The 24,983-nt window shown below is 39.8% G+C and overlaps 2 protein-coding genes and 1 pseudogene across 7 annotated transcripts in view; 1 reads left to right on the plus strand and 2 right to left on the minus strand.

Annotated features, from left to right (window-relative positions):
- XRN1 (5'-3' exoribonuclease 1) overlaps positions 1 to 10,234 on the minus strand; it is a 144,553-nt gene extending 134,319 nt beyond the window's left edge. The window contains exon 1 of one of the 4 annotated variants that reach the window (XM_024928323.4): positions 9,613 to 10,234. In XM_024928323.4, the coding sequence (XP_024784091.3) occupies positions 9,613 to 9,687 (75 nt within the window). In that variant the 5' untranslated portion in view covers positions 9,688 to 10,234. The remainder of the gene's footprint in view (positions 1 to 9,612) is intronic. The other 3 variants (XM_008951916.4, XM_055110578.2, XM_003826520.5) reach the window with 3 other exon arrangements.
- A 736-nt stretch (positions 10,235 to 10,970) lies between these two features.
- ATR (ATR serine/threonine kinase) overlaps positions 10,971 to 24,983 on the minus strand; it is a 129,784-nt gene continuing 115,771 nt past the window's right edge. For all 3 annotated transcript variants that reach the window (XM_063602589.1, XM_003826518.4, XM_055110577.2), the window contains 6 exons: positions 23,375 to 23,525; positions 20,642 to 20,798; positions 20,372 to 20,525; positions 19,018 to 19,169; positions 14,857 to 14,962; positions 10,971 to 11,336 (listed from right to left, as the gene is read on the minus strand). In XM_063602589.1, coding sequence (XP_063458659.1) covers positions 11,163 to 11,336; positions 14,857 to 14,962; positions 19,018 to 19,169; positions 20,372 to 20,525; positions 20,642 to 20,798; positions 23,375 to 23,525 — 894 coding nt within the window. In that variant the 3' untranslated portion in view covers positions 10,971 to 11,162. The remainder of the gene's footprint in view (positions 11,337 to 14,856; positions 14,963 to 19,017; positions 19,170 to 20,371; positions 20,526 to 20,641; positions 20,799 to 23,374; positions 23,526 to 24,983) is intronic.
- On the plus strand, positions 11,810 to 13,917 carry LOC129397543 (eukaryotic translation initiation factor 2-alpha kinase 1-like; annotated as a pseudogene).

A 24,983-nucleotide genomic window follows, 5' to 3' on the forward strand; every position in this document is an offset into this window, starting at 1 on the left:
GGAAAGGAACTCACCCCTGAGCACAAAGGCAATGTTGGGCACGCTGGTAAAGGACCACTAGAATCCGGCAGTCCGGACCCTTTTCTTTGTGGTCAAGAGAGGTGGGAAAACAGGTGCAGGACTGCTACATCGGTAAGCGTAACTAATCTGATAAGCAGAGGTCCATGGGTGGTTACGCACCCTGGAAAAGAATAAGCATTAGGCCCTTACAGGACGCTCTAGGACTAATGCTCATTGGAAAATGACTAGGGGTGCTGGCATCCCTCTGTTCTTTTTTCAGATGGGAAACGTTCTCCCCCCCAAGGCAAAAACGCCCCTAAGATGTATTCTGGAGAATGGGACCAATCTGACCCTCAGACACTAAGAAAGAAATGACTTATACTCTTCTGCAGTATCGCCTGGCCACGATATCCTCTTCAAGGGGGAGAAACCTGGCCTCGTGAGGGAAGTATAGATTATAACACCATCCTACAGCTAGACCTCTTCTGTAGAAAGGAGGGCAAATGGAGTGAAGTGCCATATGTGCAAACTTTCTTTTCATTAAGAGACAACTCGCAATTATGTAAAAAGTGTGGTTTATGCCCTACAGGAAGCCCTCAGAGTCTACCTCCCTATCCCAGTGTCCCCCTGACTCCTTCCCCAACTAACAAGGACCCCCCTTTAACCCAAACGGTCCAAAGGAGACAGACAAAGGGGTAAACAATGAACCAGAGTGCCAATATTCCCCGATTATGCCCCCTCCAAGCAGTGGGAGGAGGAGAATTCGGCCCAGCCAGAGTGCATGTACCTTTTTCTGTCTCAGACTTAAAGCAAATTAAAATAGATCTAGGTAAATTCTCAGATAACCCTGATGGCTATATTGATGTTTTACAAGGGTTAGGACAATCCTTTGATCTGACATGGAGAGATATAATGTTACTGCTAGATCAGACACTAACCCCAAATGAGAGAAGTGCCGCCATAACTGCAGCCCGAGAGTTTGGCAATCTCCGGTATCTCAGTTAGGTCAATGATAGGATGACAACAGAGGAAAGAGAACGATTCCCCACAGGCCAGCAGGCAGTTCCCAGTGTAGACTCTCACTGGGACACAGAATCAGAACATGGAGATTGGTGCCGCAGACATCTGCTAACTTGCGTGCTAGAAGGACTAAGGAAAACTAGGAAGAAGCCTATGAATTATTCAATGATGTCCACTGTAACACAGGGAAAGGAAGAAAATCCTACTGCCTTTCTGGATAGACTAAGAGAGGCATTAAGGAAGCATACCTCCCTGTCACCTGACTCCATTGAAGGCCAACTAATCTTAAAGGACAAGTTTATCAGTCAGCTGCAGACATTAGGAAAAAACTTCAAAAGTCCGCCTTAGGCCCAGAGCAAAACTTAGAAACTCTACTGAACTTGGCAACCTTGTTTTTTTATAATAGAGATCAGGAGGAGCAGGCGGAACAGGACAAACGGGATAAAAAAAAAAAAAGGCCACCGCTTTAGTCATGGCCCTTAGGCAAGTGGACTTTGGAGGCTCTGGAAAAGGGAAAAGCTGGGCAAATCGAATGCCTAAAAGGGCTTGCTTCCAGTGCGGTCCACAAGGACACTTTAAAAAAGATTGTCCAAGTAGAAATAAGCCGCCCCCTTGTCCATGCCCCTTATGTCAAGGGAATCACTGGAAGGCCCACTACCCCAGGAGACGAAGGTCCTCTGAGACGAAGTTCTCAGGAGACGAAGGTCCTGCTGAACCAGATGATCCAGCAGCAGGACTGAGGGTGCCGGGGGAAAGCGCCAGCCCATGCCATCACCCTCACAGAGCCCTGGGTATGCTTCACCACTGAGGGCCAGGAGGTTAACTGTCTCCTGGACACTGGCACGGCCTTCTCAGTCTTACTCTCCTGTCCTGGACAACTGTCCTCCAGATCTGTCACTATCCGAGGGGTCGTAGGACAGCCAGTCACTAGATACTTCTCCCAGCCACTAAGTTGTGACTGGGGAACTTTACTCTTTTCACATGCTTTTCTAATTACGCCTGAAAGCCCCACTCCCTTGTTAAGGAGAGACATTCTAGCAAAAGTAGGGGTCATTATACACCTGAACATAGGAGAAGGAACACCCGTTTGTTGTCCCCTGCTTGAGGAAGGAATTAATCCTGAAGTCTGGGCAACAGAAAGACAACATGGACGAGCAAAGAATGCCCATCCTGGTCAAGTTAAACTAAAGGATCCCACCTCCTTTCTCTACCAAAGGCAGTACCCCCTTAGACCCAAGGCCCAACAAGGACTCCAAAAGATTGTTAAGGACCTAAAAGCCCAAGGCCTAGTAAAACCACACAATAGCTCCTGCAATACTCCAAATTTAGGAGTACAGAAACCCAACGGACAGTGGAGGTTAGTGCAAGATCTCAGGATTATGAATGAGGCTGTTGTTCCTCTATACCCAGCTGTACCTAACCCTTATACTCTGCCTTCCCAAATACCAGAGGAAGCAGAGCGGTTTACAGTCCTGGACCTTAAGGATGCCTTTTTCTGCAACCCTGTACATCCTGACTCTCAATTCTTGTTTGCCTTTGAAGAGCCTTTGAACCCAACGTCTTAACTCACCTGGACTGTTTTACCCCAAGGGTTCAGGGATAGCCCCAGCTATTTGGCTAGGCATTAGCCCAAGACTTGAGCCAATTTTCATACCTGGACACTCTTGTCCTTCGGTACGCGGATGATTTAGTTTTGGCCGCCCATTCAGAAACCTTGTGCCACCAAGCCACCCAAGCGCTCTTAAATTTCCTCGCCACCTGTGGCTACGAGGTTTCCAAACCAAAGGCTCAGCTCTGCTCACAGCAGTTTAAATACTTAGGGCTAAAATTATCCAAAGGCACCAGGGCCCTCAGTGGGGAATGTATCCAGCCTATACTGCTTATCCTCATCCCCAAACCCTAAAGCAACTAAGAGGGTTCCTTGGCATAACAGGTTTCTGCCAAATATGGATTCCCAGGTACGGCAAAATAGCCAGACCATTATATACACTAATTAAGGAAACTCAGAAAGCCAATACTCATTTAGTAAGATGGACACCTGAAGCAGAAGTGGCTTTCCAGGCCCTAAAGAAGGCCCTAACCCAAGCCCCAGTGTTAAGCTTGCCAATAGGGCAAGACTTTTCTTTATATATCACAAAAAAACAGGAATAGCTCTAGGAGTCCTTACACAGGTTCGAGGGACGAGCTTGCAACCGTGGCATACCTGAGTAAGAAAACTGATGTAGTGGCAAAGGGTTGGCTTCATTGTTTATAGGTAGTGGCTGCAGTTGCAGTCTTAGTATCTGAAGCAGTTAAAATAATACAGGGAAGAGATCTTACTGTGTGGACACCTCATGATGTGAATGGTATACTCACTGCTAAAGGAGACTTGTGGCTCTCAGACAACCATTTACTTAAATATCAGGCTCTATTACTTGAAGGGCCAGTGTTGCGACTGTGCACTTGTGCAACTCTTAACCCAGCCACATTTCTTCCAGACAATGAAGAAAAGATAGAACATAACCGTCAACAAGTAATTGCTCAAACCTAAGCCGCTCGAGGGGACCTTTCAGAGGTTCCCTTGACAGATCCTGACCTCAATTTGTATACTGAATTCGCATACAATTTGTATGCAATTCATTCGTATTCATATACATAAAATGAATTCGTATACAAAAAGTCCTTCGTAGAAAAAGGACTTTGAAAAGCGGGGTATGCAGTGGTCAGTGACAATGGAATACTTGAAAATAATCCCCTCATTCCAGGAACTAGTGCTCAGCTGGCAAAACTAATAGCCCTCACTTGGGCACTAGAATTAGGAGAAGGAAAAAGGGTAAATATATATACAGACTCTAAATATGCTTACCTAGTCCTCCATGCCCATGCAGCAATATGGAGAGAAAGGGAATTCCTAACTTTGGAGGGAACACCTATCAAACATCAGGAAGCCATTAGGAAATTATTATTGGCTGTACAGAAACCTAAAGAGGTGGCAGTCTTACACTGCCGGGGTCATCAGAAAGGAAAGGGAAATAGAAAGGAATCGCCAAGAGGATATTGAAGCCAAAAGAGCCGCAAGGCAGGACCCTCCATTAAAAATGCTTATAGAAGGACCCCTAGTATGGGGTAATCCCCTCCAGGAAACCAAGCCCCAGTACTCAGAAGAAGAAATAGAATGGGGAACCTCACGAGGACATAGTTTCCTCCCCTCAGGACGGCTAGCCACCAAAGAAAGAAAAATACTTTTGCCTGCAGCTAACCAATGGAAATTACTTAAAACCCTTCACCAAACCTTTTCACTTAGGCATTGATAGCACCCATCAGATGGCCAAATTATTATTTACTGGACCAGGCCTTTTCAAAACTATCAAGCAGATAGTTAGGGCCTGTAAAGTGTGCCAAAGAAATAATCTGCACTGCAGGCCATACATTTCAATCCCTGTATCTTTTTATTTTTATTTTTATTTTGAGATGGAGTCTCGCTCTGTTGCCCAGGCTGGAGTGCAGTGGCGCAATCTCAGCTCACTGCAAGCTCCGCCTCCTGGGTTCACGCCATTCTCCTGCCTCAGCCTCCTGAGTAGCTGGGACTACGGGCACCCAACACCACGCCCGGCTAATTTTTTGTATTTTTAGTAGAGACGGGGTTTCACCGTGTTAGCTAGGATGGTCTCGATCTCTTGACCTCATGATCCGCCCGCCTTAGCCTCCCAAAGTGCTGGGATTACAGGTGTGAGCCACCGCACCTGGCCCAATCCCTGTATCTTTAACCTCCTTGTTAAGTTTGTCTCTTCCAGAATCGAAGCTGTAAAACTACAAATCGTTCTTCAAATGGAGCCCCAGATGCAGTCCATGACTAAGATCTACCGCGGACCCCTGGACAGGCCTGTTAGCCCATGTGCTGATGTTAATGACATCAAAGGCACCCCTCCCGAGGAAATCTCAACTGCACCACCCCTACTACGTGCCAATTCAGCAGGAAGCAGTTAGAGCAGTCATCGGCCAACCTCCCCAACAGCACTTAGGTTTTCCTGCTGAGAGTAGGGACTGAGAGACAGGACTAGCTAGATTTCCTAGGCCGACTAAGAATCCCTAAGCCTAGCTGGGAAGGTGACCGCATCCACCTTTAAACACGGGACTTGCAACTTAGCTCACACCTGATCAATCAGAGAGCTCACTAAAATGCTAATTAGGCAAAACAGGAGGTAAAGAAATAGCCAATCATCTACTGCCTGACAGCACAGTGGGAGGGACAAGGATCGGGATGTAAACCCACGCATTCGAGCCGGCAACGGCAACCCCCTTCGGGTCCCCTCCTTTTGTATGGGAGCTCTGTTTTCACTCTATGTCACTCTATTAAATCTTGCAACTGCAAAAACAAACAAACAAACAAAAACAAACTAAAAATAGAGCTACCATATGATCCCAGCAACCCCACTGCTGTCTGTGTTAATATAACCCAAAGAGAGGAAATCAGTATATCGCAGATATCTGCACTCCTTTGTTTGTTGCTGTACTGTTCACAATAGCCAAGATTTGGAAGCAACCTAAGCGTCCATCAACAAATGAATGGATAAAGAAAATGTGGTATATACACAATGGAGTACTATTCAGCCACAAGAAGGAATGAGATCCTGCCATCTGCAACCACATGGGTGGAAATGCAGTTCATTATGTCAAGTAAAATAAGTCCAGCACAGAAAGACAAACATTGCATGTTCTCACTTATTTATGGAATCTAAAAATCAAAACAATAGAACTCATGGACATAGAAAATAGAAAGATGGTTCCTAGAGGCTGGGAAGGGTAGTAGGGGAGTCAGGGGAGAGGTGGGAAAGGTTAATGGGTATAAAAGAAAAACTGAAAGAACGAATAAGACCTAGTCTGGGCACGGGGGCTCATGCCTGTAATCCCAGCACTTTGGGAGGCCGAGGCGGGCGGATCACTTGAGCCCAGTAGTTCAAGACCAGAGTGGGCGACATGGCAAAAACCCATCTCTATTTTTAAAAAGATTTAAATTAAAACAAACAGAACAAAAAAACACAGGCCAGGCACGGTGGCTCATGCCTGTAATCCAAGGACTTTGGGAGGCTGAGGTGGGCGGATCACTTGAGGCCACCAGGAGTTGGAGAAGAGCCTGGCCAACACGGCAAAACTCCATGTCTACTAAAAACACAAAAATTAGCTAGGCGTAGTGGCACATGCCTAATCCCAGCTACTTGGGTGGCTAAGGCACAAGACTTGCTTGAACCGGGGAGGCAGGGGTTGCAGTGAGCCGAGATTGCGTCACTGTACTCCAGCCGGGGTGACAGAGCGCGACCTTGTATCCAAAATAAAAAATAAAAAAAAAGAATGAATAAGACCTACTATGTGATAGCACAACAGGGTGACGATAGGCAACAATTTAAAAACAACTAAAAGAGTGTAATTAGATTGTAACACAAAGGATAAATACCTGAGGGGATGGATACTCCATTCTACATGATGTGATTATTACACACTGCATGCCTGTACGAAAACATCTCATGAACCCCATAAATATATACACTATGTTTCATAAAAATAAAAAATAAAAAAATAATAATCCCAGGCTTCATTTCACTTTTTAAAAAAATACTGTTTTACAACATACTAATATACCATGTCTATTTTAATATGCATTTCTATATACTATATTTTATATGCTATATGCTATAGCTAATAAATTAATTCACTCAAAAAATATTTACTGAGTACCCATTCTGTTATGCTGCTTTGGTTTTTCTTTTTCAGGCACCTCTACTATTTGTCTTCTTTGCCTATCTTTCTTATCGTTACTTTTTCTTGAATCTTTTAAATCTACTTTATTTTTTAAAATTTCATCTTTCCACTGCCGATTGTCTTCTTAAATGGTATCATTTGCTCGTCTTGCTTCTATTTGAGCCTTCAGCTCTGCATTTTTTTTTCATTTACTTCTAACTTTCTCTGTCATCTCATTCTCAAATTTTCATAATTGATACACGTTGTTCTTTCATGTCTTACCTCATTTTCTTAATGCCTTTTAACTCGTTGTGAAATAGATAATAGTTTTGGTTATAATTTTGGTCTATTTTGTGTGCATTTTTTTCATTGCAAGTTTTTATGTCTGAAGAGATACTCTGTCCCTTTTTCTCGTATAATAACTTTGTATGTAATTTGATCTCAATACCTTTCTGTAGCTCATTTTTATGTGAATTTAATTTTCTTGAACTTTTAGAATGAGTAGAGGTTCACGGAATATAAGTTCACAAAGCTGTTTCTGGGTAGTGTTAAAAAATACAGTGGTTTGCTTTGTGGTTTGTTTTCTAAGATTTCTTGATTCTATGACTTTGCCTCACTTTTATATGGTCTATCTCCTTCTCTTCTTGTCTCTATTGTCCCTTTCATAAAATTTTATTCCACTTCCAGCATAACATTTCCGTAAGACTTTATTCCACTCCCTTTTCCTTAGGGCTCTGGTCTAGAATGGCACCTTGGCAAGTCAGTTTTGAGTGTTCACAGGAGGTAGACTACTCCTGCCTGTTTGGTCTTTCTTATGGTAGACCTTCACCCAGTCAATAATGGAGTGAATAAAACTCCTCTGTTTCAGCTACCGTTATCTAATTGGCCAGCATAGTCTTTTAGTGGATACCGTTGGCTATTCTGGAATTCTCCTGTTCTAAGGTTCATCAGATGTTGCCCCATTGCTTCCTTCTCGCTTTTGCACAGATGGCAATATCAACGGTGTCTAGAGACTATTGATAGTTTGCCTCACCTAGTTATGTTTTGAGTTTCATGGGGATAGCATGTCACATGGTTTGTTGTAATTGTTTTATGGATTTTAAACTTTGGTTTCTAGTTTCTCTTTCTGTTTTTACAAGATGATTCAGAGAAACTGAAAACCTATGCTACTGAGGCCACACCACTGACTTCCCGTAACTCACTTCTTCTCCCTATCCTTCCCGCCCAGGACTAGCTTTTGAATGCCTGTGACTTATTTAGGCATTACCATCTTTAAGTTCTACTTAACAGAGAAGCTGATAACCTTTGGTCTCTTTTTAATCAAACATTTTTGAAAGGTATCACAACGATGAACCAAATTTTAAAATTTATTTACAGTGAAATTTAAAAATAATTCTCCTCCCAGTTTCTATATAAAGCTTTCATAAAACCTATCCTTAGTGTCCATGTCATAAAACTGCATTAAAGAGATTTTCATTCTTCAGTAACAAAATTCCTCAGGATGGAGAGAATCTAAGATATTTTCACCAAACCAAATTCTGTGCCACAGACTACAGAATAAAAATATTACTGAACAAATTATGTATTAAATCATCACGAATAACAATCGCATTATTTTTGCACTTTAGAGATAAAGTGACTGATGTATAGCAGGTACTGACTGAAGGATGCAAGAAAAGCCAAAGTTGGTTGTCTCCATTTCTGCAATGTACTGGTTTCCTTTTTAGCCCTCCCCGGGGGAAAAAAAATACCTCTCTAAACCTAACTCAATCTATGTTTCAAATAAATTCAAGCTAAGCTAACCTTGGAAACTTTTTGTAGTCTATTTCTCATCTACCAAATCTGACTGGAATCCAGCAACAAAAACTCCTTTCCAGAAGTAAACTACCTTCATGTTCGTAAATGCCGATTAAACCATAATTTAATAGGCTATTTACAATACTACCCATCACAACTGATTCAATCAGCTACACAAATTTCAAACTTTTTGTTTTTCTGTAAAACATCGGAAAAGAGATCAAATTCATTAAATGTGACAAACACCAAAGTATCACCCAAAGTCTAGTTTACCTAATAGACGACTGCTTTCTCCTCTCTTTCCACAGTTCCAATATATAAACTACGTTTTCGGAATCTACACATTAACGTTGTCCTGGGGTCAGTACATGCCAAATATTATTAGTAGTATTAATGTTCTATCAATTCGTTTCCCAACCCCCTCTGTCACACAGTGAGGCCTCCAAATAAAAGGTCCTACGTCCCACTCCCCAGCTGGCCCAAGAGTTTTTTGTTTTGGCAACAGGGGATTGGTGCTGCTTTTGAAATAACAGAAAGTAACAAAAGGCATCACCAATATGACCATCAGCCACGTCGGAAAGTCTAGGCTCCGGGGGCCGGGTGGGCCGCGCTCTAGATCAGGGAAAGTAAACAAGGTGACTGCGTGCGGAAGCGGCTGTTATCGTTTGTAAGTGGGTCTGCCGCTCTGGGTGGGATGGGGGAACCTACGACGACACCCACTCCAGCTTCGCAGCCTCTGTAAGGAAAAAGGCAACTTGCAGCTCCCCGGGAGGAAACCGGAGAACAGTAAAAGCGTTCTTTCCCAGGACTTCATTTCGGAGTCGCGGAAGGACCAGCAGAAGCAGGAGCTGTCAGAGCAGCCGTGAACCCAGCGGCTCTGTCCACACACAGGCAACCTGCGTCCTTAGCCCCTTTCGGCTCATCCGGGCGTCCTCAAACCTTCCGTCCCCCTCCCTAATGCCACTAATCGTCCAGACGACGAGGGGAAAGAGGTGGCTCGAAAGCCCCAGCTCTAAGGTGGAGAGGGCCGCGGAGCCCCGGGTCCTCGGCTTTCTGAGCCATTGCCCCTCGCTCACCCACCTGATGCTCTTTCACCACTTCGCTGAGACAGGGATACCGCTCTGAGATCCATCGGTAAAACTTGGGGACTCCCATTTCGATCGTCAACACTAATCCCAGTCAGGGCCAAACCGAAACCAAACGCCCCGCCGGGGCTCCGCCGCAGCCTCCGGTCGTCGCTCCGCGGATGACAACACACCGCCCGGCCGACCATAGAGAGCGCCCGCCGGGCCTAGAGCGGCAGGATCCGAGGCCGTCCGAGGGGCGGGGCTTAGGCCTCCGGGCCTCGCGCGGCAGGGGCCGCGGTACTGTCCAGTGTAGGTCAGGGGATCTGCGGAGGTTTGCTGGTGTGTTGCAACTTAGGGGCGAAAATGCCCCATGATAGAGTTGTGCTTTCTAAGTGGATTTGGAAGTGGCATGAAAACCGCACGAAGGTGTGGGAAGGGTATCGAACACTGATTTTTGTTCCGCTTGTCTCCTAGGGTTGCTAATCTCAGTATTTTTCATTCAGATTTCGAAAGATCTGGTGATTTACTTGGCTTAGTTTGTTGTTTTGTCAATAATTTTTTTCTCTGAGGAATTTAAACTTACGGTTCTTAATACATACGTTTAAAAACGTTCTTTTCCAAATTGTTCAAAAAAATGTCCCATGTACCCGCCCCCCGCAACTGTTAACATAAGACCGGATACGAAATCATTTAATGTTTAGTTTTGACATTCTTGCATCCGGGTTTATCATATTTTTCCCCATCACACTTTCAACCGGACAGCAAAGGAGAGTTCTATCAACTTAAGTGAAATTATCAGTTTTAAATGTAAGAGTTTTCCACTTATTTGAATGTATTAACCCGTTACTTTGTATTTAAGTCTTCTGGATGAAAACTTACAGAAAAACCTTAAACATTTAATACTTTTTGGATTTTAAGATCTCAGGAAATGTTAAGTATCGCTGTCTTTCATGACCACTGGATTCTGCATTCTGGGACTGCAGTATGGCAGCATCACACAAATTACAGAATGTTTATTTCGTTTTCACATTCACGCTTCTTGGCTTATATTTTTTCCCTATCACACTTTAAAACAAAGTTTTATTAAGTGAACTTAATGATATGCTATTTATATTTCTCTCTTACTAGACTGTCACTTCCTGGAGGGCAGGAGAGGGTAGCTCTATGCACAAGTCTGGCACAACGCCTTGCCCACAGTATTTATTTCATATAATTTTGTTCTTCAAGTGAATCCTTACAATAGCTAGGACTTTTAAAAGGAAATCAATAGAAGTTGTAAAATGAAATTAGACTTGCTTGTTTCTTGCAAATATAGTTTTTGACCATAAGAACACATGATATTCTATTTCTCCAATTATAATGCACAGTATGTATTAAGAAAGCAGTTTATTTCTTAATAACTGAATGTATATTATTTTACATATAATTAATGATCAGAGAGAAATAACAGTTGCTGAGAACGTAAATTTATGTTGTACTTTAGAATTGAACAGATACAACCACAGACTCATACCAAATGCATTACTTTTAGATTATTAACATATTCTTTTATATAATTTCATTTCACATATATGGAGTCCAACCAAGATACATCTGGCATAGTAAGTTTTCATCAGTAGCTTCTTGTATAAGGTAATGCACATGTCCTTCAATAGATAACGGCAGTCCTGTCACTCTATTTCGAGTCTTGATTACACCTTGTAGTCGCTGCTCAATGTCAAGAACATGGGTCTTGGCCTAAAAAGAAGAAACATAAAACCAAAAACAGATGTTAATAATTTGGAATTACTACCTTTCTTTATATTTTGACATTTAATAAATGTTAATACCATTTTACTGACCAATACCCCTTTTGTAAGAGCAAATACAGGAAAAGAAGAAATTAAACAAATACAGTTAGCTTGTGATACTGATTTTGAGGCTCGCAAGATTGATTCAACATCAACTGCTTGGACATGTTTCTGGACTACGTGAAATACCAGGGAATTATTTACACATTACAATTCTAGAAAAATAATTTTTTAAATCTGCTTTGGAAGTGTTTAGGACTTAAACATTTCAATGAATATTCAAATAACAATGCTGTACTGCCTAATATTTACATTATGTTAGTACATGCAAATGGGTGTTCTAAGTGAGCTACTTGGAACTGTACAATTTCTTAAGCATATCTGAATGCAAAAGGAAGAATAACGTTATTAGAAGAATAATTCTCAGAGGTGGTGCTGGGTGGGCTGGTGGGCTGCGCTGCAGCCCGCGAGCACAAAGAGGAGGGCCACGGGGTGGAGACTGTTGCTGTGCCATCTGCCATCGACTTTTCCACCAAGAGCCTGGACTCCAAATATGACTTATGTTCCAGCAGAACTCCAGGTATTAAAATAACCCCTACAACAGCCAACTTTCCCTTTTGCAGTTGCAAACCAGCTGCCGCTTATTTCTTTGGTGAAGCACTTGAGCCATGTGCGTGAACCAAACCCAGTTCATTCAAGACAGGTGTTTAAGTTACTTTGCCAGACCTTTACAAAATGGGGCTGCTGTCTTCTTTCACTTGTGACAAGTTTAGCTCATTGAGACTACATCACCACAGAGCTATTACTCACTTAATGAGGTCCACTAAAGAGAGAGTTCATCAGGATCCTTGTGAGGCTATTTCTCATATCCAGAAAATCAGATCAAGGGAAGTACCCTTTGAAGCACAAACTTCACGTTACTTAAATGAATTTGAAGAACTTGCCATCTTAGGAAAAGGTGGATATGGAAGAGTATACAAGGTCAGGAATAAATTAGATGGTCAGTATTATGCAATTTAAAAAATCCTGATTAAGGGTGCAACAAAAACACATTACATGAAGGAACTACGGGGAATGAAGGTGCTGGCAGGTCTTCAGCACCCTAATATCATTCGTTATCACACTGCGTGGACAGAACATGTTCAAGTGGTCCAACCACAAGCAGACAGAGCTTCCATTCAGTTGCCATTTCTGGAAGTGTTCTCCGACCAAGCAGACAGATACCAATACGGTGTTAAAAATGGTGAAAATAGCAGCTCACCCATTATCTTCGCTGAGCTCACCTCAGAAAAGAAAAACCCTTTGCAGAATCTGACACTCAAAATCAGAATAACAAGCTGTGAACTACACCATCAATTCCGTCTTAAGAGACACCAGTGAATTTGAATCATCCCTGGAGCTCCAGGAAAATGGCCTGGCTGGTTTGTCCACCTGGTCAATTGTGAAACAGCCCCTGCTGCTCAGGTGTTAATTCCCTCCTAGAGGAGAATTTCACATCCACTGAGGAATCTTCCGAAGAAAACTTCAACTTGTTGGTGATCGAGGTGCAGTACCACCTGATGCTGCACATCCAGATGCAGGTGTGCAAGCTCCAGCTGTGGGACTGGCTAGCTGAGAGAAACAAACAGGGCCAAGAGTGTGTGGGCAAGTTTGCCTGTCCTTATGGCCAGTGTTGCAACAAAAAATTTTCAAGATTTAGTGGAAGGTGTGTTTTACATACATAACATGGGTATTGTAAACAGAGATCTGAAGCCTAGAAATATTTTTCTTCATGGCCCTGATCAGCAAGTAAAAATAGGAGACTTTGGTCTGGCTTGCCCAGACATCTTACAAAAGAACACAGACTGGACCCATAGAAACAGAAAGAGAACACCAACACCTATATCCAGAGTGGGCACTTGTCTGTATGCTTCATCCCAGCAGTTGGAAGGATCTGAGTATGATGCCAAGGGTCTCACTCTGTTGCCCAGGCTGGAGTGCAGTGGTGTCATCATAGCTCACAGCAGCCTCCAACTCCTGGGGTCAAGTGATCCTCCCACCTCAGCCTCCCAAGTAGCTGGGACTACAGGAGTGTGCCACTGAGCCCGGCTAATTAAAAAAAAACAAAAACTATTTGTAGAGACCAGGGCTGGCTTTGTCCAGTTAGATATGTATATAGCTTGAGTGTGATCCTGCTAGAGCTCTTTCAGCTGTTTAGAACAGAAATGGAGCGAGCAGAAGTTTTAACAGGTTCAAGAACTGGTCAGATATTGGAATCCCTCAGTAAAAGGTATCCAGTACAAGCCAAGTATATCTATCACTTAACGAAAAGGAACATGTCCCAGAGACCATCTGCTCTTCAACTGCTACAGAGTGAATTTTGCCAAAATTCTGGAAATATTAATCTCACCCTACAGATGAAGATAATAGAGCAAGAAAAAGAAATTTTTCTTTTTAGTTCTCTTAGAAGAACTAAAGAAGCAGCTAAACCTTCTTTCTCAAGACAGAGGGTTAAGGATGACATGAAGGATGGGGGCGTACAGGTCTAGCCTTCCTCGAGCTATATCAGTAGGATGAAAGTGGACTTAAACTCTTAAGGTAGTTAACTGGAATGTAAATTTTTAATCTTTATTAGTGTATAGTTGGTATAATTCATTGTATTTAGTAAGCCTGTACAAGACTTATTAAAGATGTAAGAGTGCCCCCCCCAAAAAAAACGAATCCTCAATCTATTCTAACTTATTAAAAACAACTATCTGAGCTAGGCACAGTGGCTTATGCCTATAATCCCTGCATTTTGGGATGCTGAGGTGGGTGGATCACTTGAGGCCAGGGGTTCAAGACCAGCCTGGCCAACATGGTGAAACCCATCTCTACTAAAAATATAATAATTAGCCAGCTGTGGTGGTGCACGCTTATAATCCCAGCTACTTGGGAGGCTAAGGCAGGAGAACTGCTTGAACCCAGGAGGCAGAGGTTGCAGTGAGCCAAGATCGTGCCACTGTACTCCAGCCTGGATGACAGAGCGAGACTCTGTCTCAAAAACAACCACCACCACCACCACCACAACAAAAAAACTATCTGCAAACTTTGCAGCTTCAACTAAGTAAGAAGTGAATTGCTGCATTTGTTAACATAGCTTGTGACATACTGGTATCATGATATTAAGGCTCAGACCTGTTGTTCTGTAAGTTCAGGCAATTTGTACTTTAGTTTTTCCTACTGTATCTCATAACTGTGAATTGTCTATGGTTAAACAAGTGTGCCATGAACTTTTATTATACAAATGCGAATACTGTTAACATTACTGACAATAAAGAAAACTTATGGCATTGTGATACTAGAGAACTAGATTTCAGAGTAATCAATAGTCACTAACAGTTTTTCCAAGCAGTTCTCATGCATAGAGATGAGAACTATAGCTGCATATCAAGTTCATTTGTAGAGATAAGGACTGCAGCCCATATCAAGCTATACCTTCTACTAACCTTTTCATTGACAACTTCTCCAGTTTCATTCAGTGGCGCTTTGGAATGCCCTTTCACTGGTTTACTCCATTCCACAAGAGGATCATGTAGAAAAGTCTTTAAGACACTAAAATTGAAACAAATATTATGGTACGATGTTATCTTTGCAAGAAGAAATCTTGCTGACATCAATATTTAAGTGAAGGATGAGAAGCTAATGGTAATACTCTTATAATACACATTACTACGTCTTCATTAAGTTATGTGAAATTTCTGTTTTGGTGTGAGGGGAGGGTAAGAGAAGGGAAGGCAGGAAAAAAGGCAAGATAGAGGGGAGTCAGAGGTGTTTTGGAGAATAGAGTAAGATGGGTTCTATGTGCCATCTCTAAGTGTATACTGTGAACTGGTAAATGACTATATGTTGAATGAAGGAATTTTATCCCTTACCATGTCTTCAATAACGATATAACATCTATAGCTACCATATAGACCTAGCCCAGACCTTTTTTCTGCACCCTAAACATCAAATCCAATTACCTATGGGAAATACCCAGTTGGATATGTTTCAAACACCTCAAACTCAGTATCTCCAAAATAAAATTAATTACCTTTTCCCAACTATTTCTCCTGTATTCCCCAAATCATCATCCACCCATTTGCCCTAGACAAAAATCTAGGAATCATCCTTGCCCTGTCTTCCTCTAACATGCAATTACAACTCCTAAATCTCTTTGGAATCTCTTCAGTTATCTCCGTCTCTACTGCCGTGACACTATCCAGTACACCATCATCCTTTCCTGGGTTACTGCAATAAACCTCTAACTAGTTTTCTGGCTGTTGGCCCAAACTAGGACCCTATTTTTTCTACAGTACAAATCAGATTATCTCTTTCCACCCCTTGCCCCCTTTTTATTCCTTCTTAAAATCCTCAATGACTTCTGGTTGCTCTGCAGGCAAAGTTATAATGTAATAACAGGCCCCATGTGAGACCTTCATAATCTAGCCCCTGCTTACCTGTCCTGCGTCATCTCTTAGCACCACCTCCTGGAAGTATACCCTCTGGAATACATACTGTATTTCTCAGGCAGGCCATGACTTCACTTGCCTTGATATTTTTATCACTCAGAACACTCTCTTCTCCCTTGCATGGTCAACTTTATTAACTTTTAAAGTCTCAACTACTTCCTCCAGAAATTATTTCTTGACTGACCCAGACTAACACAAGGGCTCTTGGTAACTGTTCCACATGATGATATACTTCCTATTTCAGAGAATTTGCTTTTGTATATGTCCAACTAACCAGTATTCTACCATAATGTCTGATAGACAGCTTTTAAATAATGAAGGTGAATAAATAAGCTTTAAAAGTCCTTTCAAACAATCTGTTTCCCACAGCTAACATCATACTTAAAAGTCAAAGACTGACTGCTCTACCCCTAAGATCAGGAACAAGACAAGGATGTCCACTTTTAGCATGTCTATTCGACACTGATTTAGTTAGGGCAAGTAGGCAAGAAAAAGAAATAAAAGGCATTGATATTAAAAAGGAAGAAGAAAAACTATATCTGCAGGTGACATGTTATTGTGGAGAGAAAATCTTAAGGAAGCCACAAAAATAATTATTAGAACTAATACATGAATTCAGCAGATTGTAAGATACAATATCAATATATAAATATCAATTATATATCTATGCACTAGCAATGAACAATCCAAAAATGAAATTAAGAAAAATTCCATTTAGAATAAAATCAAAAGGAATAAAATACTTAGGAATACAATTTTTAAAAGTTAAATATAAAACTTGACCCTAAAAACCACAAAACATTGATGAAAAAAATAAAATTCAAATAAATGGAAAAACATTCTATGTTCATTGATCAGAAGACTTAATATGGTTAAGACAGCAGTACTCCCAAATTGTTAAGACAGCAATACTCCCTAATTGATTTACAAATTCAATGTCCTTCCTATCAAAATCCAAGCTGATTTTAAAATTAATATGGAAATACAAGGGACCCATAATAGCTAAATAATCTTGGGGGAAAAAAAGCAAAGTTGGAGCACTCACACTTTCTGATTTCAAAATTTACTACAAAGGTACAATAATCAAAACACTGTGTTGTTAGCATAAGGTTAGGCATATAGATCAACAGAATATTGCTGAAAATCAATTGACCATTTCAACAAAAAAGCCAAGATAATTAAACAAGGGGCAAAATATTCTTTTCAAAAAATGGTGCTGTGACTAATGGATATGCACATGCAAAAAAATGAATATGGACCCCTACCTTACACCATATATAAAAAATAACTGAAGACAGATAAAAGATTTAAATAGCAGAGCTAAAAGTCAAAAATGCTTAGAAGAACACATAGGTGTAAATCTTCATGACTTTGGATTAGGGAATAGTTTCTTAGATATGACAACAGAAACACCAAAAATAACCAGAAGAAAAAAACAAATTAGACTGCATCAAAATTTAAAACTTTTATGTTTCAAAGGCCATCATCAAAGAAAGTGAAGAGACAACCCACAGATGGAAGAAAATATTTGAAAATCATATCTTAAAAGGTCTTGTATCCAAAATGTGTAAAGAACTCTTGCAACTTGGCTGGGCGGGGTGGCTCATGCCTGTAATCCCAGCACTTTGGGAGGCTGAGGCAGGTGGATGGCTTGAGCTTACGAGTTCAAGACCAGTCTGGGCAACATGGCAAAACCCCTTCTCTGTTGGGGAGGCTGAGGCAGGGAAATCGCTTGAACCCAGGAAGCGGAGGTTGCAGTGAGTGGAGATCACGTTACTGCACTCCAGCCTGGGCGACTCTGTCTCAAACAAAGAAACAAACTCTTGCAACTCAAGAATAGGCCAGGCATGGTGGCTCATGCCTATAATCCCAGCACTTTGGGAGGCCAAGGCGGGAGGATCACTTGAGGTCAGGAGTTCAAGACCAGCCTGGCCAACGTGGTAAAACCCAATCTCTACTAAAAATGCAAGAATCAGCCAGACATAGTGGCTCATGCACACATGCTGTCCCAGCTACTTAGGAAGCTGAGGCACGAGAATCGTTTGAACCCAGGAGGCAGATGTTGCAGTGAGCCAAGATCACGCCACTGCACTCCAGACTGGGTGACAGAGCGAAACCCTGTCTCAAAGGAAAAAAAAAAGAATAAAAAAACCCAATTTGAAAGTGGGCAAAGGATTTCAATAGACATTTGTCCAAAGATGATCTACAAATGGCCAACAAAGACATGAAAAGATGCTCACCATCACTGGTCATTAGGGAAGTGCAAATTAAAACCACAATGAGATACAACTTCACATCCCTAGAATGGCTAAAATAAAAAAGGCAGACAATAACCAGGATAGATAAAGATGTTATCTAAAGATAGAAAAGATGCAGAGAAGTTGAAACCCACATACATTACTAGTGGGATTATAAAGTGTTACAACTGCTTTGGAAAATGATTTGAGAGTTCTTCAAAATGTTAAGTATAGCATTTAACATATGACCCAGCAATTCCACTCCCAGGTATACACAAGAGAACTGAAAACATATGTCCACATAAAACTTGTGCACAATGTTCACAGCCACACTATTTATAATACACAAAAGGTGGAAACAATCCAAATGTCTCTTAACTGATGAACAGAAAAAGAAAATGTAGTATATCCATATAACAGGATACCATTTGGCAATAAAAAACAATGAAGTACTGATACATGATGAACACTGAAAATATTACATTAAGTGAAAGAAGACAAACACAAAAGGCCACATATTAGATGATTCCATTTATATGAAATGTCCTGAATAGGTAAATCCATAGAGACAGAAAATATTATAAATGAGTGGTTACAAGTAGATAGCAGGGGTGGGAGGGGGAAGGGATCAGGAGTGACTGCTAATGCCTACGGAATTTCTTTTTGGGCTGATGAAAATGTTTTAAAATTAGATAGTGGTAATGGATGCACAATCTTGTGAATATACTAAAAACCACCGAATTATGTACTTTTAAAGGGGTGAATTTATGGTATATAAATTATATCTGCATAAAGCTATTATTTAAAAAAACTATTTCAGTCAGTACAAAGTGGTTTCTACATAAAAACAAACATATGTAGGGGCCAATAATTATATTCGAGGTTACTGTTAAATTATTTACAAAGTATAGGTGATTACCTCATTAAAGGCTCTCGCTGATCACGCATCAGCCTCATTGTAACTTCACATGCTCTTCGAAAAAGACCCTCTGTTCCCATAGGACCCATTCCATTAACCATATTATGAGTCAGGCGAAATGGTACAATTTCTGGAACTTCAAAGGTTTCTCCCTTAGAAACAATACATTTTATTACAAACTAACAATGTTAGAATTTAAAAATCTTTACTCAAAGAACTTCATGTCCAGATTCTTTTAGCAAAAAGCAAAAATACCCTCAAAATATTTATGTTGTAATTACATTAGAAGTTTGTAACATGAAGGAGCCGTGTAGCTCTGCCTTTGCTTTTACGGAACTGAAACCATACTTGATCTTGGATAAGATCTAGGAGATAAGTGGACTTACCTTTCACTGAGTTTAGTACAGTGAATAAGCTGTATTACAGAGAAACTTTATGCATTCAATATTTAGTCTCATATTAACTTCTTTAATGTCTTTCTTGAATAATATGAAATACAAATATTCTCATATATTTCTACTTTTCTTTAACACTTTCATCTTAAAACAACAGAAGCAGCCAAGGGTCAGATGCTCACATCCCCTCATAAAGGAAATAAAACATGTCATATAATGAGGTCCAGTTGTTCATTTTCTGCTGTCCTCTAATCTGCCTTTTCTAGGGACCTTTCATCCCTTGTCCAATCAGTTACCCTAAATTCCTCTCTTGTATGGTTTAACCCATGCCAGTATTTTATCTCTGATTTGTTCTCAGTTGGATCTATGATCTTTCTTGGTTTCTTGTGACAGCACAAGGCAACCTGTAGATGATGGAGGTGAAGAAAATAGTGCGCTAACCTACCAGTCTGCCCTACAGGATTATAATATTGGAAAATTGTAGGGGGCCTTAAAGATGGGTCCAATTGCCTCAATTTATTCCCAGGCCCCACTCTGGACCTACAGAATCTGAATCTCCTGGGTATCTATAAATTTTTTTTTAATTCTTGGATAATTCTGATATGTTGCTAGAATTGGAAACTATCGTATTAAACTACTCTGTCTCTCTAAAACTGAGTCTCAGTAAAATGAACTGATCTGCCCTTATTCACATAACTAATAACTAATTGAGTCAGAACCTAAACCTATGCTCTTGGACTTCAAATTCAGTACTAGCTTTACAGTATCACTCTTCTAAGTTCTCTCCATCCTAATACGCATTACTACATGATCCACTGATGAAAACTAGTCAACAAATCCTCAATATAACTCAACTGTGAGTATAACTGCTACTAACAGGTATGTCAAGGAAGATACAGTTGTTGAGAAAAGGAAATTGAGAGAAAACACAATTAGTAAGAGTAACTCACATCACATACCTTATTGAAAAGACAATTGAAATCTACATGTACGCATTCACCAGTCAAAGAATCAAAGAGAATATTTTCACCATGACGGTCTCCAAGCCCCAGAATATAACCAACCATTGACATTACTGCAGTGGAACGGCAGTAAGCTGATCTACTACTGTACCTAAAAGAAACACAATGCCTATGAAATATCCATATACCATATGAGGCAAATATAAATCTAAAATATTAAAAATAAACATTCAACCATAACAACGTATTATATTCTTGGTAACTTACCATGATGTAGGATCAGGGAATGTTCTCAGAAACCACTCATGAAAAATAGGAGGATGCCTGGGCAGGAGAAATTCTCGGAATACTTTGAGTTTTTCAGATAAAGCTGCTGACTTTGGTAGCATACACTGGCGAAGTTCTTTTCCTGTCATATACACTCCTGCAAGGAAGAGTGATATCCATTAATCACATCAGCCAAATGAAAAAAGGGGCAAAGTTTTTTTTGTTAAAATTGGACAAGAAACATCTACTTTTATTCAAATTATTATTGAAAAACAAGAATAAAGGAACATTTTTCAATTAAGCATACATAAAGTTACTGATTGTATAATAAAATAATAAACCACATCATCTTCCCTTAATATAGATGACCCTTGAACAACATGAGTTTGAACTGTGTGGGTCCACTTACATGTGATTGTTTTCAACCAAACATGGATCAAAAACATGGGATGCAAAATCAGTATATACTGAAGGCTGACTTTTCATACATGCAGGTTCTGCAGGGCTGACTGAGACTTGAGTATGTGTGGATTTTGGTATGTGAGGGTATTCTGGAAGCAATCCTCCAGATAAGGAGGGACCACCGTACTTACCCAAGTGAAGCCTCTTATTGATGAAAATTAATGTCAGTTAAAACCAGTGTTGTGAAATCAAATAGTTCCAGAATACAAGACTCAGAATTAAGTCCCATATGAATGAACTTATTTTGCATATATGTGTACATATCAATATATATGTATATATACATATATTTTTTACACTGACACAAATTATCAAGAAAAAATATATTTTCAAATCCAAACTCAGACATATACAATATGTCATGCTCATAAATAAAATAGTCAACAGCAAGTTCTTTGAACTCTGACTCAAGTGTCTCTGAGTTTCAGTTTTGCAACTGTGAACTTAGACAAGTTACGTAAGTTCTCTGGCACTGTCCATAAAATAGGGATGGATAATCAGGCGTGTTAACAATAATAAATAAAATAATGTACATAACATACTTGGCACAATACCCATTATATAGTAATCTGTCAGTATTACTTAATGTTATAAATTGAACTTTATCTCTCAAAAAAATATGCTGAAATCCTAATTCTTGGTACCTGGGAATGTGAGCTTATTCAGTAACAGGATCTTTGCAGATGTAATGTTGTTAAGATAAAGTCATTAAGGTGGGCCCTTAATTCAATAATCCAGTGACTGGTGTTCTTGTGAGAAAATAGAGACACAGAGACATAGAGAGAATGCTATGTAACAATAAAGGCAATGTGGTACAATACATCCAGAAGCCACAGAACACCAGAAGGTTAAGAGAAAGGCAAGGAACATTAGCCTTCAGAGAGATCATGGTCCTAATGACAACTTGATATTGTATCTTTAGCCTCCAGAACCGTGAGATGATAAATTTCTATTGTTTAAAGTCGCCTAGTTTGCAGTAATTTGTTATGGCAAATACCATACAAATTATGTATGAAAACATATACTTATTTTCTACTTCACTTTGACAACTTGATCTATTCATTTTTAATGTATTACACCATATGAACTGTAAAAACGTCTTATTTTAAAATAAGTTTAGATGTTACAAAAAGTTGCATCAATGATACGGAGTTCCCACATATTCTTCACCCAGCTTTCCTTAATGTTCATATCTTGCGTAACAATAGTACAATTATTCAAATCAGGAAATTCTTATTGTTACAGTATTATTAACCAAACCTCTGACCTTATTCAAATTTCACCAGCTGTCCCACTAGCACACTTTGTTTAGGGGTCAGGATCCAATCCAGGATTACACATTACATTTAGTTGTCATCAAATGTCAACTCCTTAATGTCATCAAATCTGGGAAATCTCTTTCTTTGTCTTTCATTACTTTGACATTTGTAAGGAGTTCGGACCAGTTATATTTATATTTCTCTACTGTAAAGTTACTATACTTTTCCCTTTATAATTGTTAAGTATCTGATAGGGAGATACTTCAAGATTCTTCAAATAACCTGTTTCTCATCTTTTGCCTATTAATTTTAGCATCCATTAATAATCACTGCCTGCAATAATAATTACTATAGTGTTTGCTAATTGGTGATTTCCTATTTCCATCATCCTTTCTACATTTATTCATTGAAATTCTATTAGTACATAAGGAAGAACTATTCCCACTTCCCTATTTATTTATTTACTCAAATATCTGTTTATATCAGTATGGACTCATGTTTATTTGTTTATTCCATGGGTTATAATAGTTTACAATCATTATTTATTTTGCTACTCAAATTATCCCAGGTTTGGACAGTTGGAGCCTCTTATTCCAATCTAAAACGTCAGACTTCATTCTAGCCTTCTCTCTTTCCTTTCTCCAACAGTGAGAAAACTGGCTCTCGTTATACAACATATTTACTTACTTGCTGAAGACTAGTACTGTATATACATAGTTTCAGAATTGTTAACCAATATCTGTGAAAAACAAATATTCATATATAGTTTTGTAAGCTACCTCAAATCCTGTTGGGATGAAGACAGGGAAGGAATCAAAATGGAAGGAAGGAAGGAAGGAAGGAAGAAAGGAAGGAAGGGATGGAAACACTTAAGTGTTTCTGTATATAAAATCTAGAAATTTCACTATAGCTTATATCAAAAAACATATGCTAGCATATATTAATACCAATTATACCCATATTATATAACTTAGTACCCACACTGTATATGTATAAGAATTAATTTTAGTACCCTTTTCTTTATATAGTTTGGTCAGAATAGGTCTCAAACCAGCAGTGTTGTTCACCCATTCAATAATCCCACATTCATCATTTAGTGGAATAACTGCATATGTTCGAATATGAAGTTCTCTTCTACGAGACTCTGCATCTTTTCTTAAGCACTGTTAAAAAATACACATAAATTTAAAAACAAGATAGAACTCAAAATTTCTAAATGTTATATCAAATATATTTAAAGATTGTTCATTTCATAACAAAAGAATGTCATTGAAGGCTTACTATGTGGTATACATGAATAATTCTTCTGAATGGTAGGAAGGAAGCTACTGGGACAGTATCTCTAATCTATTTACAGATTATTAAAAATGTCCTGGGTAGGTCCTTCTTTTTAATTATTCACTATTAATGTGACAAGAATATTGTATTTAAAATATTTAAGTTGTATATTTAACAATGACAAAATACTGCTGTTTTATTTTCTATTGCTTTATAGGTATTACTGAAACATTAAGTCTTTAGGCACAGAGACTGCTATTTAATTTTTCTTTTTTTTTTTTTGAGATGGAGTCTTGCTCTGTCGCCCAAGCTGGAGTGCAGTGGCTCAATCTCGGCTCACTGCAAACTCTGCCTCTCGGGTTCTTGCCATTCTCCTGCCTCAGCCTCCCGAGTAGCTGGGACTATAGGTGCCTGCCACCACGCCCAGCTAATTTTTTGTATTTTTAGTAGAGACAGGGTTTCACCGTGTTAGCCAGGATGGTCTCGAACTACTGGCCTTGTGATCCGCCTGCCTCGGCCTCCCAAAGTGCTGGGATTACAGGCATGAGCCACTGTGCCCGGCCAATTTTAATTATTTCTAAAATACATAAACAAAAGAGCATGAGTTCTATGACATCCTCAAAATGTATTGCTCCTCTTGCGGTTTATCACAACCTTATTTCTAAAGCTATCCCTTAGCAGAAGAAAGCCTTACATATTTCATCTGATTGATCCTGATATATCAGGTGGAAATAAACAGTATTATGTTTAATTCTAGACCTGTATGAAGTAAGCACACATCTGTAATTGTAACCTGCTCAATTCAAAAGCACAATCACTGATCAAAAATACATTTTACTTTAGGAAATAGGTTCCATAACTACCAGGAAAACAATATGGCCATAGAATCTCATATAAAGATCAGTGTGTGGCCTCCAAAACTAACATAGTTTTTTACAAAACTATGTTAGTAAATATGTTACTAACTAAGTTAGTATGTCAGGCTATTTTATTTTACCATGTTTATGAGGGAAAATGTAACAAAATACTTTAATTAAAGTAACAAAGCTGATTAATGTAAATTTATAAACTAAAGCCAGGCCACTTGATACTCAAGTAAATCTGATACTCAGAAAAACACTCAGGGAGCTTTGGAGAGAACATACTAATGGTTCAGTAGTTAGTGAATTAAGGTACCATTTTAACAAACAATACTTTTTTGTTGTTGTTGTTGAGACAGAATCTCACTCTGTCACCCAGGCTGGAGTGCAGTGGCACGATCTGGACTCACTGCAACCTCCGCCTCCCAGGCTCAACCAATTCTCATGCCTCAGCCTCCCAAGTAGCTGGGAATGCTGGCATAC

Source organism: Pan paniscus, chromosome 2 (assembly GCF_029289425.2).
Source record: "Pan paniscus chromosome 2, NHGRI_mPanPan1-v2.0_pri, whole genome shotgun sequence".
NCBI lineage: Eukaryota > Metazoa > Chordata > Mammalia > Primates > Hominidae > Pan > Pan paniscus.